Genomic DNA, 17,529 nt, shown 5'->3' with positions numbered 1-17,529 from the left:
GATTTGAAATTTATAATTCATCTTTCAAATTATCCCACAGTACCATAGTTTAATATATATATATATATATATATATATATTTTACTTTCAATAAAATATCAAAGTAAAAATAATGTAAGAGAGATTTAAGATGTAAAATTCATTACAAATATTATGTAAAATGAGTTAGGATTATATATATAACAAATGTTATATAAATTATTGTTATATATCATGTAAATATTTGATAATTATTTAAAATTATTTGTCAATTAACTAACAATTAAAACTGTTCAAATCATAATTTAATTACAAATAATAAATTTATTAATCCATCATTCACCATTCTATTGTAATTTTATTATCAAATTACACCGTGCACACCTTATAAAACTTTAAAATATGAAAAGACAACCCATTTCAATAATAAAAAAAGTCTCTATATAATTAAATAGGACATTAAAACATCTTTTTCCTTATTAGCTGTAAATATTCAATTAATCAATAATACTGAATACTTTAATAATACCTGAATACTTTAATATAATTTATTGTGAGAATGTTCACACCTGTACGCATAAATATATATATTTTTGGTTTGTTAATGAAGTGTGGAAGTATTCACTGCAATTGGTACGGAAATAATAATAAACGACAAAAATACCTGAACACACCATACTTACATTCGAAATTAACATTAATCATATGCTTCTAATCTAAATCTAATTTAATCTAAATAATAAAAAGTACAAACGATTCAAAAGCATAGGAACAATCGAGTCTCCAAAGTTTGTTTTGGTCGATCGGCGATCTATTTCCGTCACATTCGGAGACACGGCTTTTCTTTTCTGTCATTTTCTCTCCAGCCAAACACACACACTCTCTCTCTCTCTCTCATCAATTCCTGTTCCCTTCATTCATTCAACCACTGGTACAAGAAAGCAAGCAGGACAGGAAGAGAGCGAGAAAATATAACAAGCTTCCCCGGAAAAAAAAAAGAAAAAGAGGAGAGCGTTTCACGGTTGTGTTTGGTGGGTGAATGAACCTTCTTTAATTTCATCTCCTTTTCCCTCGTGAATTCTCAACTCTCCTGTCCCCTCTCTCAATAAATTTTCTCTCTTTAAAGGTTTTGATTTGATTCATTGATTTGATTTTTTGTTTTGAATCAGTTTTGGAGGATTTGGATTTTTCAGATTATGATTGTGCTAGGTTTTTGTTTGTTTGTTTGTTCGGGATGAAATTCATTAGTTTTCGTTGATCAATGTGATGAGAATTTGGTGATTGTCGGTGTTTGGGAATGAAGCGGCGATGAGGTGTGAAGGAGAGAGATGGAGGGTAGATCTGAGGGTGTACAGTTGAGGTCTGATAAGATTCCGGCGCCTTTGCCGGCGCCGGCGATCCAGAGGACTCGGTTACAGGTGTGGTTCATCAGGGTTTGTTCCAGCATTTTGATATGGACCTGTTTTGTTCAGCTTGTGGCGGTGAGCGAGCTATGGCAGCCACGATTGTTGGCTGGGTTATCGAACCGGCTAATCGGGTTCACTAAAGTATCGTTCCAGGTCGAAGAGGTTCCGTTGTCTCCTCCTCTTCTTCCACCAAGTGAGTCCCTTTTTGAATTCTCTAACTTGCAATTGATTTGAAGGATTTGCCTGAAAATGCATTGAAGTTTGAGAGTGATTATGCACATGGGCATGTGTGGTTTTGAATTTTTCTATTGTTTTTATGATGCAATTGACAATTTGGATAACAAATTATCTATTTAAAGTAGCTAGATTTGTTACTAGTAAGATTAGTAGGTTCGATGATTTGAATTTTTGGATATATGTGGGGGAGCTTGTAGAAATGCAGGTTATTCTGATTCAATTATGTGCTTTTTTTCTTTTTTCTTTTTTTCTTTTAATTTGAAAGTTTTGTATTTAGTTAATATCTCCTGCTTGATCTATGATCTTGTTCATGGAATTACATGAAATTGATACTTTCTCATCATGGCTATTACGAAAAATGAAAGGGAGGGATTTGATTTTGTAACTTCATACTTGCAGGCTATAGCTGATCTGTAGAATTAGGGTATTTGAGGTTCAATCATGCCGAAGATTATTCATTCTCTCAACATCAGACATAGCCACTCTGATATATATATATATATATATAAAGAAAACAGCTGTATACTCCTTAACATATCCATTGACGAAGATTGAAAACTAGAAGAGTTGTTGGGTCCAAATATCTGATGACTATGCGTGTCTAGGCCAACAAAACTATTTAATATAATTATATCAACTAAGAAAATACTAGGTGAGTGGTAGAAGAGAATTTTAGTATGTACGAACAAAAATAGTGAGATGTTCAAAGTTGTACAAATTACGAAGGTATTAAGCTTATGATCATGGATACATGTATGGAAGGTCAACAATAGAAGTAGTTTATGTACTGAAGAGACTAATGGAAAGGTACAAAGAAATGAAAAAAAAAAATCCTCATGTGATTTTTATAGACCAGAAAACCTATGATATAGGATTGTAGTGATATAATATGGTTGGTTTTATAAAATAAAGGGGTTATGAATTGATATATTGAATTTATAAGGATATGTATTGTGGAGCTATGACCACAGTGAACATACTCTTAGGAAAATGTAGTGATTGCGCTATCAATGCGGGTTTAAATCAGTGGTCTCATAAAGCCCATATATTTTTGTAGTAGTTATGGATGAATTGACAAATAATATACAAGATAAGGTACTATTGTGGATGCTTAGCGTTAATGATATTGTTTATTGGATAAACACAAGGACTAAATGTTAAATTAGAAGTTTGGACGGACAGGCTTTAGAGTCAACAGGGTGTACAATAAGTTGAAAAAAACTGAAGATATAGAATGTAGTTTAAGTAAAAGTTAAAAAATACCAACGTAGGTTCAATTATGCATAAATGGGGAGAGATTGGTAATGATGATACTCATAGTATTAAGACAAAATGTGCAAATGGAGGAGTGCATTTGATGTGATTGATGCATACCTATGAGTTCAAAAGAAAAATTTTGTAAGGCGGCTATGTGACCAACCATTATGGTAGTGTTGGACAATCAAGAAATAACGAGTTCACAAAATGAGTCTAGCCGAGATGAGGATGTCAAGGTGGATGTGTGTCAAAACTAAAAAAGATAGGATTAGGGAATGAACAAGATTTATGCTATAGCGTGCCCATTGAAGATAAAATGAGAGAAATTTGATTAAGAGGATTTGGCGTGGTACAATGAAGAGCATCAAATTTTCTCTTTTCCCATCATAACATCAAATTTTCTTGGATTCTTGATTAAATTTATGAGAAACAAAGACTGAATGTATGTTTTTTTATTCGCAGGTTCTTTTGTTTTCTAAAGAGGTATGAATTTGTGAACCATAAAGTCCTTCATCTCCTAGTTTTATTTTGGGAAAATTACTTACCAATCCTATTTGATGGACTTAAATACTTTTAAGTCCTGAACACTTTTTGAATGCATCAATAAACCCTAATATACTTATTTTGCTCTCATTCATTTATTCTCTTCTCTTCTCTATGTTTCTCTCTCTCCAACATTTCTCCAAGAAGACACTAACATTGCCATTGTTGCCGGCCACCTCCACTGCCATTGTTGCTTGCCAGTGTCACTGCCACCTCCATGACCACTATCACCGGCCACCACCACTGTCACCATCAACTGGCCACCGCCACCAATCTACACTCCACCATCATTGATTTACATTCCATCGTCGTTGATCCAGTGCAATTGTTCACCAATCACCTCCACCGTTTCCATTCTACACTCTACCCTCCACTATAGCCGATCCACCCATCTAGTTCTAGATCTACACCGATCTAGTTGTTCCAATAGTGAAATCGACTCCAAATGACTCCAGGCAACAGTGTTTTTAGATCTTGCTCCTCCTCCAGTCCATCTCTCTCTGTCTCTGTTTTTCTGTTTCTCAAGCCAAATCTGCTGCATATTCATTTGTCAGTCTCTCTTGTTCTTTGTGTGTGTGTTGGGGGTGTCTTGTGAGTGAGTGTAAGTGAATCAGATTCTGTCTATAATTTTCTACAAACCAGACTGGTAAATTTATCACTGAATGTTGTCTCAGTGAAAAATTGATCGAACTAGACTTTGTTGCTTCCTTTGTGTGTTTGTGTGATTGTGTTTGTGTGAGTGAATAAGTAAATGATAGTGAGTGTATGTAAATGTGAGTGTGTGAGATTGAGTGACTGGGTGGGAATAATCACACTAATTTTAGTATGATTTGGTAAGATACAGTGAACCTTTTCTTTTTCAATTGGAACTCTGACATATGACACCCTATAGAAGTTCATGATTTTCTACTCAAGAGAGTTTATTTATTGTAAACTAGTACTTACCACTCCTATTACTTTGCAGGGAACTACACAAGTAATGGTTTCCTAAAAGTGTCTTGCAATGGAGGCTTGAATCAAATGCGTGCTGCGGTTTGTATACATTATTTTTCTTTTTTCTGATGTGGTCTGCTCGTATTTATGTTGACTTATATTCTGTCTTTCAGATCTGTGATATGGTGACAGTTGCTCGTCTTTTGAATCTTACTTTGGTTGTTCCAGAGCTTGATAAGACGTCCTTTTGGGCTGATCCTAGGTATTTTTATTGGTCTGAAAAGTTGTGACTTCATTTTCTTTTCTTCATTCTTCTGAAGTGTCAACTTGTGGTATTTACTTGCAGTGATTTTGAGGATATTTTTGATGTGAAACACTTCATTGATTCACTAAGAGATGAGGTTAGAATTGTCAGGAGGTTGCCAAAGAGGTTTAATAGGAAATATGGATACCAACCTTTTGAGATGCCTCCTGTTAGCTGGTCAAATGAAAAATATTACTTAAAACAGGTTTGTGTACTTTCTAGTTGTTCTTTACGCGAGCAAAATACAAATATTTTACTCATGTAAATCTATGGCTTGTTTGAAATGACATTGGCTGAAAATTTGATTCCCCTCTCTCTCTCTCTCTCTCTCTCGGATAATTCTCTGCAGTTGTGCGTGTGTAAAATTTTGTAGATAATCAATTCAGAAAATAATGTTGACATTGACTATCCAAACTAAATCTGGAAAATAACTTTTGCATTTGCTCTACAGCCACCCCCTCCCCAAGAAAAAAAGGAAAAAAAGGAAGGGAAACTTCAATCTTTATTGAGATGTGTTTGCCAAACTGTAAATTGTTTAGTTTGGTCATGCAAATGCAGATATGCTCATTCTAGATTCTACACCCTTGTATTGATTTTAATTGATATTCACTCCCTCTTGTTTTTGAGTGGGGATACAAAGCATACAGCTGAGTATAAGTACACTCAAGTTTGCTTTGGTTGGCTTTGGATCAATCTTTAGATAACTTGAGCCAGACCATTGTGAAATAGCCTCTCCGTTTCTTATTTCTGAACTGCTGAGCATCCTGATCTGATGGTTTTGCTTCATTTTGCAGATTTTGCCCCTTTTTGACAAGTATAAGGTGATACACTTCAACAGAACAGACACTCGTTTGGCAAACAATGGCATTCCTCTCTATCTTCAGAAACTCAGGTGCCGTGTCAATTTCCAGGCACTGAAATTCACTCCTGAGATTGAGGCTTTGGGATACAAATTGGTTCGAATTCTTCAAGGAAAGGGACCCTTTTTAGCATTGCATCTAAGATATGAGATGGACATGTTGGCTTTCTCGGGTTGTACCCATGGCTGCTCCAAGGAGGAAGCTGAGGAGCTGAAACGGTTGAGGTAACTGCATTGTAATTTTCAAACATTTTTTTCAGTAGAATCTTATCTTTCCTCGTTGCTTATAATATATCTCAATTAGACAGTTGTACAGTGAATAAATTTAATTTGGTAATACATAACCAATATTGAGAAAATTTTATTGTTTCATAACAGTTCATACTCTTGAAAAGGATATTGATTGTGTGAGATGATTTGCTGGTTTAACTTAATTGAGTTGTATTTGGGTCTGCCAGATACTGGTGATTTCTTTCTGTTGTTTTTGAAACAGTTGTTAGATGCTGGTTAAGGCAAGAACTTTTGCTTCGACTTAGCTGACCTAATTTATGAATCTGATGTTCTCTTTACTCAATAATCGTATCTTAGAACAATCATCAAAGAGATTAGGTCTGGTCATTTAATGAGAAACATGTAATAAATAAAATGTTTCTTTATTGCATTGTTGGTCCAGGTATGCATTCCCTTGGTGGAGAGAGAAAGAGATAGTGTCTGAAGAGAAGAGATCACAAGGTCTGTGTCCACTTACCCCAGAGGAGGCAGCATTAGTTTTACAAGCATTGGGTTTTGATAAGGATACACAAATATATATTGCATCTGGGGAGATTTATGGTGGTTGGAGGAGACTTGCGGCATTAAGAACTGCATTTCCACAGATTGTGAGTTATTTTTACCTCGTGTCTTGTCTTTTTTGTTTTGATCCTGCAAATTTGAAACTTCTGAAATTTTGTAACCCTGCTGAATGCTTGTGAAACTTCAGATTTTGCCCAAAATCTGTCGATCATCATTTTAGGATGAATATTAATCAGCTCATGATGATGTCACGCCAAGGTACTTGGTGCTTGTAGCATGCATGTTGAAGGTCAAGGATGCCTTTTAAATTTGATCTGTCCTCCTAAGGAAAATGAATGACTGATGCTTTATTTAGAATGTATTTATCAGTAATAATTATTAAATACACAATGGTCCCTTAAGTATGTGTCTCGTATCATTTTGGTCTCCGATGTTTCAAATGTGTCAATTTGATCCCCAACCTATTAATTTTGTCACTAAGTGGTCCGTTCCTCCGTTTCGGTCTACAATTGATAAAGGAAGTAACGGCATTTTTGTCAACCCACATTTACACATCAGCAAAAAAGTAGTCCCCAAAGAATGTGTTTTGTTACATTTTGGTCCCCAATATTTCAATTGTGACAACTTAGTCCCCAACTTATTCAGAGTCATAAGAGGTTTGAAGAAAATGCCTTTACTACCATTGTCAATTGTAGATGGAAATGGAGGTGGGGGCTAATAACAAAATTAATAGGTTGAGGACCAAATTGATACATTTGAAACATCAGGACTAAAATGACACAAGACGCATACTTTGGGGACTAATTGTGTATTTAACCCAAATAATAATAATAATGTTTGACCTGGATCTTCTAACTTATTACATGTTATTGATGGTTATGAAACTTCATCATGATAATATCCATTAAAATGACAAATGGGACCATTCTGATCATTCTTATTCACATGAGCTTGGGAGCCTTACCAGGCAGGAACAAGTCCAGAGTATGCATATTTATTTGGTTAAGCATGGGCATGGTTGTCTCTCTTATATGTAACTGCAGATTTCTTAATTACAATTGGCTACACTTTCTAGTAATTTTGTGTTGTGTATGATTATTGAATTCAGCCGCAATTGTAATTTTCAGGTGAAAAAGGAAATGCTGCTGGATCCAGAAGAACTGCGGCAATTCCAGAATCATTCATCTCAAATGGCAGCCTTGGATTTCATGGTTTCAATTGCCAGTAACATTTTTGTCCCAACTTACGATGGGAACATGGCAAGATTAGTGGAAGGTCACCGCAGGTATATATATACCCTACTTTGCAAAACAAGATGACAAATTTGCAACAAATCTTGAAGACATTCCTGATTAGAACTCATGCAGGTATCTCGGGTTTAAAAACACCACCCAACTTGATCGAAGAAAGCTTGTAGAGTTGTTGGATTTGCATCAGAATGGGACGCTATTGTGGGATGAGTTCTCAGTTCGTGTTCGGCTGGCACATGAAAAAAAAATGGGTCAGCCAACTCGTCGTATTGTTATTGCAGACAAGCCCAAGGAAGAAGATTATTTCTATGCGAATCCTCAAGAGTGCCTTTGTGAGAGAACAAGTTGTGATGACTTGTTACTCTCTGGCAATTCGACTACAATCCAGTGAGGTATGCCATAAAATCTAAATGCTCCTTCATTTTGGGTGCCCTGTTGGTAGCCCATTGCAGAGATATTCTGGTGAACCAACCAGCGCTTGAAATGACTGTATGCTCGTTCCTAACGGGTTATCTAACCTGGAGTTCATTCGGGTGTCTAAAGAATTGTTTTTGTATCCGATGAGCTTCTTGGTAAGAAACGGCGGCAAAGAAATTTGAAAGTTCTCCTTTTGGGCACATTTAGAGATGTATTCATCATTCCTTTGTTCATATGTTATTTTTTACTTTATTCTCTTGGTTGACTTGACCAGTGCTGTTACATAATTTCCCACAGTTAAAAGGATGTTGCAGCATTGTATTTATTTTTCAGAAGCTCTCAAATGCAATACTATTGATGTGTTATTGTTTGAAGGAACGCTTTTTTAAGGTGCCTTTACAACGATTATAACATGAATAGTTGGCCCTTCTTTTTCGAAGTCAACCTTCTTTATTCTTGCTTTGCTTTTCAATAAGGGGCGCTAGTGCACTTTGGAAAATAAGAAAAAGTGAAATTCAAACTAGAAATGTTTACAGTGCTCTTGGACAAGGGCATTAATCCCTTGCATTACCGCTCTCAGCATTCTTATGTTGGAGCTCCATCAAGATGCTAAAATCCTTGTTCTTTTCACTTGATCCTCAATTTTCTCAATCAAATTAGTTTTTCCTCGTCTTAAAGAACTCATAAGCCATATCCCAAAATTTTTATCTGATTCAACGATTGTGTTCAAATAAAAAGACGAGAGATTTGAGAATTGAGAAATTTGGAGACGTAATTCTTGGCCTGTGTGGAGATGATGAAATGTCTTGAGAAGGCTCATTAAAGAGCTTGGAGGTAGCTTAATAAATATAGTTTTAGAAACAATAACACTTTCTTCTATACCCGTTTTGGCTCACAGAAGCATTGTTCTCAGTACGGATCTAAAAATGATTGCAATAAATACAAGAAAATGTAAAAAGATAATAATAATTATTAAAAAGATAACTTGGTTTCCAAGTGAATGGAGGAAATGGCATATTACAGATTGATTGTCACTCTTGTCATGGAAATACATCAGGTCAGAGTTTAAATAATGCATATGGGTAATCACTCTCTGTCTTTTGAATGAGAGGTAGCCTAGCGATAGGTAAATCTGGGTAACATAGACTAAACTTTAAGTTGTGAAAAAAATTAAAACAAGAAAATAAACCTCTGTAGAAAGATCCATGTCCAAATCTCCCCGGAAACTTGATTAATGGTCTGTATAAGCTGTTCTCTTTTCTCTGGTCAGTACATTGGAGTCTTCATTTTCCGTAGCATTCACGGAATTGCCTCTTAAACCCCATTTTGTAATCTCTACATGTAGAAGACCTCGGAATTTCCTACTTGGGCTCCCAGAAAATTATTTCGCCTAGCTCGCCAGCGAGGCCAAGATCCTTGAGCCTCCTTTCTTGATAGTATTCCAACTCATTCAATTCTAGTTCCCTCTCCTTGAAAATTCCTTCTATTTGTTGTAACACTTTCTTCTCCCCTGCTCTAATCCCGACTGCTATGCGAAGCCTCGGATCAAGATTTTCGTCTTCCATCAACTTCTCATCCTGCATTCAGCTTTTCTATTTAATTATTACAAACTTTAGAGCAATTAAGTCTCGGACAGTATCAAGTAGAAACAACAAAACTGTGTATATTCAGCTTTTCTATTTAATTATTACAACTTTTAGAGCAATTAAGTCTCGGACAGTATCAAGTAGCAACAACAAAACTGTGTATATCAGTGTTACTAGAAGAAAAAAAAAAAAAAAACAGCTAATACCTTAGCAATTTACGTTTTGGAACATACATTATGAAATATAGTACATTTTCGATCCAAAGCAATCCCAAAAATATTTTCCAATACAGCTTTTAAAAGTTATCTTAGGATAAAAATAATAAAATATATAATAAATTAAAATCTAGAGAGTGGAGTTTTGTTATGACAAAATGTAAAAAAATAATAATGTCATAATGCTCATAGAAACGTGTTGTAACATGATTAATTTTTAAAAGAAAAGCAACATTTTATGGAATCTCTAATTGTTAAAAGAAAATTGTTTTAGAGAAATTTTAAATTTTAATAGTATAATCTAAACAAGTCTACACCTATCATACTGCATTTTAGAGAATGTAGTATACCATGTTACCGATCCATGTACCAAGAAACGTAAGTGCATATTTTCATCTATAAATGGATGATCTTTTTTTTTTTTTTACCCCTCCCAAAAAAAAAAAGAAGATAGTGTGGGAAGAAACCATCTTTTACAATTTGGAATAGAAGATTAATCTAGCATTAGCATACTATTACAGTAAACAAACAGTGTTACCACATAACAGCAAAGCATTATTAATGTGACTCTGGAGATTCCAAGGATGTCTAGGCAGTCAAACTTAGTTCAATTATATAATTCTTATTTATCAATTATTTTATGCCACATGCATAAAAAATAGATAACTAGATTAACATAAAATAAGAACATATTATAAGGGAAATGAAAATTAAATACAATTTACCTCTTCAATCGTGGTATGATAGCCAGCAAGAGCAGAGTTACAAGCACCGCGGACAACTTGGCATATGAGCTCTTCATTGGCACGGCTAACAGGCAATTCAAGGTGGCCCCAAACAGCGTTTCTAAATATGGACTCGAGGAGAAAAGCATCAGTTCCCCTAAGTGCTACGAGCCGCAGATACGGAATCATTGCAGGTGGGAGAGGACTGCCCAAAGTGATGTCGAAGTATGCAGTTTCGCTCAGACCATTTGATTCAGCAATGTCCAGCTTGTCCCCAAAAAATTCATCCGATTCAGATATTTGTAGCGTTAAGGTATATGCATTGCGCCCTGGCCTTGATTCTACGAATCCATAATCCATAGCCAACTCAGCATTGCTCTTATCCAGATCGTATTGTATCAGTACCTATCAGATAAAGCTATGTTATATAAGATCTTGTATAACCATTTACTTGGATTTAAAAAAAAAACTCCATTCAACCTTCCAATGCTAATTTCAGGATTTCGGGGTATTGATGAGGCAATTTTTCTGTGTTTCATTGTTTGATAGTTATCAAAGTACTTTATATAACTTCATAACCGCAAGTTATTACAATGACGCCCTACAACTTCCATATCAATCATTCAAACATTACAGTATAAATTCTTGATTAAGTTTTCAACAATTTTATACAATATATATATTTTCAGAATTTAGTGGGTTGTGATCATAATCTTGGCCTATTCACTAGGCCTAGACAGTTTAGACATAAAAGATTTAGTTAAGATCTTGTTTTGTTTTTCAAAATTAATATCCAATCCAATAGACTAGAGGCATGTATATTTACTGATTTGGGATCCCACTGATTTGTCCAAAATCTCCGCCACAAAAACCTTTCAGAATATATATAAATAGAGGCATACATAATTGTTTAAGCCACTAGTGCTGAAATAATACAGTTAAAACCGCAGGTCTACATACCAGAAAAAGATCAGAAAATTACCCAGAATTTACAATCTAAGGCCAAAATTCATTCATGGAATGGCCCCACAACAAGAAGATTAAATCTACACCCTAGATTTGAAATTCTGGATAATTTTCAGGTTATTTTTTCTGGGTTCATAGACTTTTCCCCATTCAAAATATCACAAGCATGGAAATTTCACCTGCTCACCAGCCTTGACATATACTGGACTCCGTAAAGAGAATAGAAGGTCCCTAGAGAAAAGACCGGCTCCTTTGATCTCATATGCATATTCCTCTGTGGTTATGTTGGGGCTGTGGTTGATCTGATACAAAAGTTAGGTTTGCAGATGTGAAGTTTCTGACTAAAGGCAGTTAAATTTAACAAAACATCACATGAAGATAGAACACTGCAGAACTGGACTTGAATTCTTTATTTGATACAAAACATGGTGGTTGAAGATGATATCCTTGATTACTTTGTCGAAAAACTACCATGAGATTGTGGGTGAGAATGCAAAGGGTGTAGTGAGCAACTGAACAGCAGTTTTTGTTTGGTTGATTTTACTTTTTGGTCCTTAGAGTAGCTGTTATGTTAAATATTTGGGTTCAAGCGTAGTGAATTGTGTGATTTATATAATAAAATATATAAATTTTTTTAGTTGGTAATAACATATTTGTCATTAATAAGTAGGATTTGTATTGTTCATAAAATGTTCTCATTATAAAACAGACAAAATATATAAAATATTATAAAATCCACAGCCATTATAGTTGTATATATCAACTTCAGATGCGGATGCTAGTCAGATTGGACATCTTCAGTGTGTGTTGCTGTGTTTTGAGGCTATGTCTGGTCTTCGTGTGAATCTCTCAAAGTTTGAATTAACTCCAGTAGGTGAGGTGGTTCGGCTCCCGGTGTTGGCAGCAATTTTTGGTTGCAAGATGGCGTCTCTGTCAGTTTCGTGTCTTGGTCTTCCTTTGGGTGCTTCTTTCAAGGCCCTCGTGGGGTGGGACAAAGTGGTGGAGCGTGTGCAGCGGCAGTTGGCAGGGTGAAAGCGTCAATATTTATCTAAAGGTGGGAAGATTACGTTAGTCAAGAGTGTCTTGTCGAGTATCCCAACTTATTTTATGTCGGTTCATGTGATCTAGATGACAGTTGCGAAGCGGATTGAGAAGTTGCAGCGGGATTTTTTATGGGGAAATGAGGGGGAGGGTTCTCATTCTCATTTGGTGGCATGGGATTGGGTTTGTCATCCTAAGGAGTTAGGGGTTTTGGGAGTTAGGTGGTTGGTTATGTTTAATTTGGCATAACTGGCTAAGTGGTTGTGGCGTTTTGTGGGGGAAATGGAGCATTTATGGCGGAAGGTGGTTGTGGCAAAGTTTGGTCTGGGTAGAAGGGGGTGGTGCTCAGGTAGGGTGGGACACCCTCATGGTTGTGGTGTCTGGAAAGGGATTTGGTTGGGTTAAGCGAAGTTTTGGAGAAGGATTTAGTTGAAGGTAGGGCTGGGCGATAGAGTTCGTTTCTAGGTGGTGTGGGGATGCCTCTCTAGAGCACCTGTTTCCTTTGATTTTTGGGATTGCAGAGGATTGTGAGGTTATGGTGGAGGCGGCTCGAATAGGTCAAGGCTAGGTGGTGGTATGGAATATGCGGCTACGTCGTGAGGTTCAGGATTGGGAGATGGATTAGTTAGTGGAGCTGTTGGGTTTCTTATATGGGTTGCAACCTGGGGGTGCAGGGGAAGATTCTATAGTTTGGGCCTGTCCCGGTTCTAAGGGGCTTTTCTATGTGTCTTCCTACTATGGTGTGCTCGTTTATGTTGATGCGGTTTTGTTTCCTTGGAAATGTGTCTGGGTGTTGGGCATGCCATCTAAGGTAGCTTTCTTTGTGTGGACGGTGGCCTTAGGATTGACAATTTGATGTGTCGTGACAATTTGATGTGTCGTGGGCATATATTGGTGAATTGGTGTTATTTGTGTGGTGGTGATGCTTAGTCAGTGGACCATTTGCTCGTTCATTGTCCAGTTACATATCGGCTCTGGATGCTTATTGTGGGGATTTTTGATTTGGTTTGGGTGCAGCCAGGTTCAGTGTTGGCTTGCAAAGTTGGGCTGGGGATAGGGTTGGGAGGAGACGTTGGAAGGCATGGCTGATTGCCTCTGACCGTTTAATGTGGCTTATTAGGTTGGAGCTTAACAAGCGTGTATTCGAAGGGGTGTCTCAGTCAATTTCTTGGCTGGAGAGGCTGCTACTTATGGTGCTATATAATTGGGTTAGAGGATTGGTTGATCCATATGTTTTAGCTTATGTTGATTTCATAGAGGATTTGATAGTTTAGCATTGTTTCTTTGGGGGTTTGAAATTGTATTCTTTGCATCATCTTAACGCTTTTCTAATAAATTTACTTATTTATCAAAAAAAAAAATATCAACTTCAGTAATTCCTGGAATAATTATATTGAGTAATACCTTCACACCATCCAAAGACATAATATGAAGCATAATATTAATATTTTTACGGAGTTGATGCTGAATCATGGCCTAGAAAACATGGGCTCTCTTTACTGGAATTAGAGAACTTCTGTTCTTTGTTCACAAGCTATATTACTCTGATAATCAAAGTTCGAAAAACAGTACCAATGAAAGCTGATTTCATGGGGGAGAAAAGAACATACCAGGTCGGCAAGAGGGATCAGAACAAGATTTTGTCCACGAAGGCGAGAAAATGCTCTTGATTTGAGTATCCCAAACACCCACAGAAAATCATCAAATGTTATAGGGAAAGGGAAAAGCTGCTTATGAGGAAGTATGACTTCCTCTTCCACTTTTTCAAATTCACTCTGCACATATTCTTTCACCCCCATTGTCGTGCTCAACAGTTGGGTCCCTGCAAAATTTTAGTTCTATCAAAATTCCAATTCTGGATGACAAGAAAATGCAGCCAATTGGTAGATTAACTATAAACCATAGAGACATTGTGATCAGCCCACACGGACGTTTTGTTTAGAGTTTTTGGTCTTATGATTAAGATCTCAAAATAGGGTTAACCTTATTTACTTGTTGGACCAATGTTTTGAGTTCAAGCATCTTTAGCCCTCAGCAGCTTACAAGGCATTTGAAATGAAAAGGAAAATGCCACTTCTATTAAAAAAACAAACTTTGCTTACAAAGTGATGTGGCACCTAACTTGAATTTGTCACATTACCATGTGGTTTAAGGGCATCTCCAACCTTTGACTCAAACCTATATCAAACTTAAAATTGGGTAATAGCCACTCAAAAATCTCTCCACTCCTTGACTCAAACTTATTTCAAATTGAGTTTTACCCATTTTTTTACCCAAGTCAAAGGAGGCTCAAACGTTTACTCCTGTTTTCAAGACCATTTTGTAGCTTCCAATTATACAACTCTACTATTACTGAAGCTTTCACTCAAATTTATGCTTAAATACAAATTTATCCATTGGAGTACATCATATCAAATATGTTTTTCACTCAAATTTGAGTAAGAGCTGGAGATGGCCTAAGAAGAACACATTTAGTGACAAGACGCATCAATTTGTAAAGTAAGTTCGCAAATTTCTTTCCCTGGAGTTTATGTTGGAAAAATGGTTTTATATAGGCTTATTTTGGGCTATTTTTTAGCCCAAAATTGAGTGGGTCCCAAACATCTTTCGGGGTGGGTCTGAAGAGGTGATGTGTTCCTTGCCGCTTGGTAAGTTACATGGTGAAAACGATTCGTCAAAACCATTTTTGACTGAATGGGAAGTTAATGTCGTTTTTAGGTTCGTGGAATTAGACATTTAAAGATTTAAATGTGGGTTTCTTTGTAAAGCTAATCCCACATTGAAACTTTAAGAGAGTTGTGGGGATATAAGCTCTTAGTGTACTAACTTGGGTTGGGTCCCAAGGGGCACCCTAAGTTTGTAGAAGGGAGTAGTTATGGACAAATTGAATCTTAGCCCAAACCACTACACGCGCCTCCGTCCCTCCGGGTGTGGACCAGGTCGGTTCTAACATTAATTTTTTGGACAAAATTTATTTGAATTTTTTCAAAAAATTCTTGTAGTAAATTATTTGTATTTCAAATTAAATTTGAATTCAAATTTTTTCCAAAATTTTGTGTCTCTTCCTCATTCCTCAACAGATTCAATTTTCAAACAGGTCTTAAACTGCCAAAACTTCCCAGCAGTTTCGGACTGTTTTCCCAGACAGATTCAGTTCTGTAACTGCTGTGAATCTGTTTGAAATTCAAATTATATCTGTTTGAAATAGTGTTGCACCTGTTCGGTTTAAACTCATATCTGTTCCAGGTTTATATCACACCTGTTCGGCCTTCCAGCACAGTCCAACAGATTTGGCATCCTGAAATTATCCTGAAATTTCTTTGTTTCCTTCCTATTTTGCTCTGCATTATTTATTCTACATTCTAGTTTTAGAGAATTTTAAAGAGAGTACAGAACACAAGAACACAAGGTTCTAGTTCGCCGGACAAATTTGTTTGGAGTGCTACTACAAATTTGTGAAAATCATTGTATCTTGGGAGATAGACGCCACTTACCCGTAAGCACCGTAACGGGGAGAATCTGTTTTAAGGATAGACTGTCACACACTCGACTTGGTCTTTAAAAATTCATGCGGTTCGGTAAAAATAAATTCGGTACGTAATTTATTTTATTTGTTTGATTTGTTTCAATTTATTTGTTTTTCACAGAAGATTGTTCTAACAGTTTAGACAAAAAAGTGTCAACACATCTATCAAATTTTACTTGAATATAACAAAGTTTGAGAGGAAAAACAAAAAATAAAGTGGGTTACCAGACATTGCATCAAGCACCATGACTCAAACAGGCATTTGCATTTTACTTCACCATTGTAAACAATATGGATGACCAACCACACACATTTGCATCAAATTGTCCATAAGCAGCACCAAATTAAATCCCAAACTTTAACTTCAAACTCGAAAATTTATATGATTCAAATTCAAACAATAAACAAACGACAATTCAAACATCAAAGAAACCTTGTAACACACTAACCTTGAATCTCAGAGAGCTCCTCTTCTGACCTGCACTGGATACATCAAACAACACCAGAATTTCAAACCCATCAAAAAACCAACCAAGTAAGACAAGCCCAAATCACTGAATCACAAAACCAACAACCAAACAAAGCCAAACCCACCAATATATAGTAGAATCAGTGTACTCTGGAAGAATATCAATGTAATATCGCCACTTGGAGTCATCTCCTAACTTCTTCTCTCTGATCAAAAACAGAGCAACAGAGACCCAAGGCTTCAAACCACCGCAAACACTCCCAATCACCGAACCCGAGACTGTATCTGGGTTGATCCAGAACTTCTTGGGTACTTCCAAAACGACCTCATTTCGAGCTATGTTTCTCTGAGCAACCAGTCCCAGACCTTCAGGTACAATTCCGGGCTTCACCGGAGACTTGGAAGAGATGATTCCTTCGCTGGAGAGCCACTGCCAGAAGGTTTGGATGGCCAGTGGTGGTGGGTCAGATTCAGGGGAGAGAAGAGAGTGTACAGAGAGAGGGGTTTTGAAATGGAGGGTTTGTTTGTTTCTTGGGAAAGTCGATTGATTTAGGGAATTTTTGAGAGAGGAAAGAAAAGCGGAGGAAGATAAAGGGAGGGAGAAGAGAGTGGCCATAGTCTTTCACTTCTACTGATGATGGAGTGGAGATGAGGTGTGTAAGGTAACCGTTAATGTGGTTGTGGGTGGATAGGGTTTTCAAAGTTATTTATTTATTACTATTGTTATTAGTATCACCTCACTGGTTTTCCCTTTTAAAAAACACTTTTTAAAAAATTTTACTTTCTTATTTTTTATATTTTTTTGTTTTTATTAAATTTTTTTAATATTTTAAGTAATTTTTTTACCTTTTAGATAAACTTAACATAAATATACTTAAAAAGTAAAAAAATTGTAAATTTTTTTTTTTTAAAAATTTACTAAACACCAAAAATATTAAAAAAAATTACAAGAATTCAGTACATTTTTTATATTTTTATGTATTTATTAATTTTTTAAAATATTTTTTAAAATATTTTTTACTTT

At 36.0% G+C, this 17,529-nt stretch overlaps 2 protein-coding genes across 8 annotated transcripts; one reads left to right on the top strand and one right to left on the bottom strand.

Moving 5' to 3' along the window:
- The first annotated feature begins 585 nt into the window (after positions 1-585).
- Positions 586-8,416, top strand: LOC114306442 (O-fucosyltransferase family protein). Of its 7 annotated transcripts, none has more exons than XM_082871034.1 (9): positions 655-1,010; positions 1,149-1,578; positions 4,387-4,454; positions 4,529-4,617; positions 4,702-4,864; positions 5,454-5,743; positions 6,192-6,396; positions 7,438-7,595; positions 7,678-8,416. In XM_082871034.1, exons 2-9 carry the CDS (start codon positions 1,308-1,310, stop codon positions 7,949-7,951), a joined length of 1,518 nt encoding a protein of 505 aa, XP_082727160.1. In that variant the 5' UTR covers positions 655-1,010; positions 1,149-1,307; the 3' UTR covers positions 7,952-8,416. The 7 variants fall into 7 exon arrangements, with proteins under 7 accessions (XP_028107482.2, XP_082727163.1, XP_082727160.1 ...); XM_082871039.1 differs by having other exon boundaries at positions 669-1,010; positions 7,667-8,416; XM_082871035.1 differs by having other exon boundaries at positions 687-1,010; positions 1,228-1,578.
- Positions 8,417-8,927: 511 nt separating this feature from the next.
- Positions 8,928-17,184, bottom strand: LSMT-L (Rubisco methyltransferase family protein). Its single transcript, XM_028251691.2, has 6 exons — positions 16,631-17,184; positions 16,486-16,514; positions 14,121-14,332; positions 11,649-11,771; positions 10,504-10,908; positions 8,928-9,554 (listed from the first exon to the last, which is right to left on the bottom strand). Exons 1-6 carry the CDS (start codon positions 17,119-17,121, stop codon positions 9,339-9,341), a joined length of 1,476 nt encoding a protein of 491 aa, XP_028107492.2. The 5' UTR covers positions 17,122-17,184; the 3' UTR covers positions 8,928-9,338.
- Positions 17,185-17,529: the final 345 nt, after the last annotated feature.

This window comes from Camellia sinensis, chromosome 5, assembly GCF_055761805.1.
Source record: "Camellia sinensis isolate YWXY chromosome 5, ASM5576180v1, whole genome shotgun sequence".
Classification (NCBI taxonomy): domain Eukaryota; kingdom Viridiplantae; phylum Streptophyta; class Magnoliopsida; order Ericales; family Theaceae; genus Camellia; species Camellia sinensis.
Note: the sequence above shows the minus strand (reverse complement) of the source record. Positions and strands in the feature narration are given on the sequence as shown.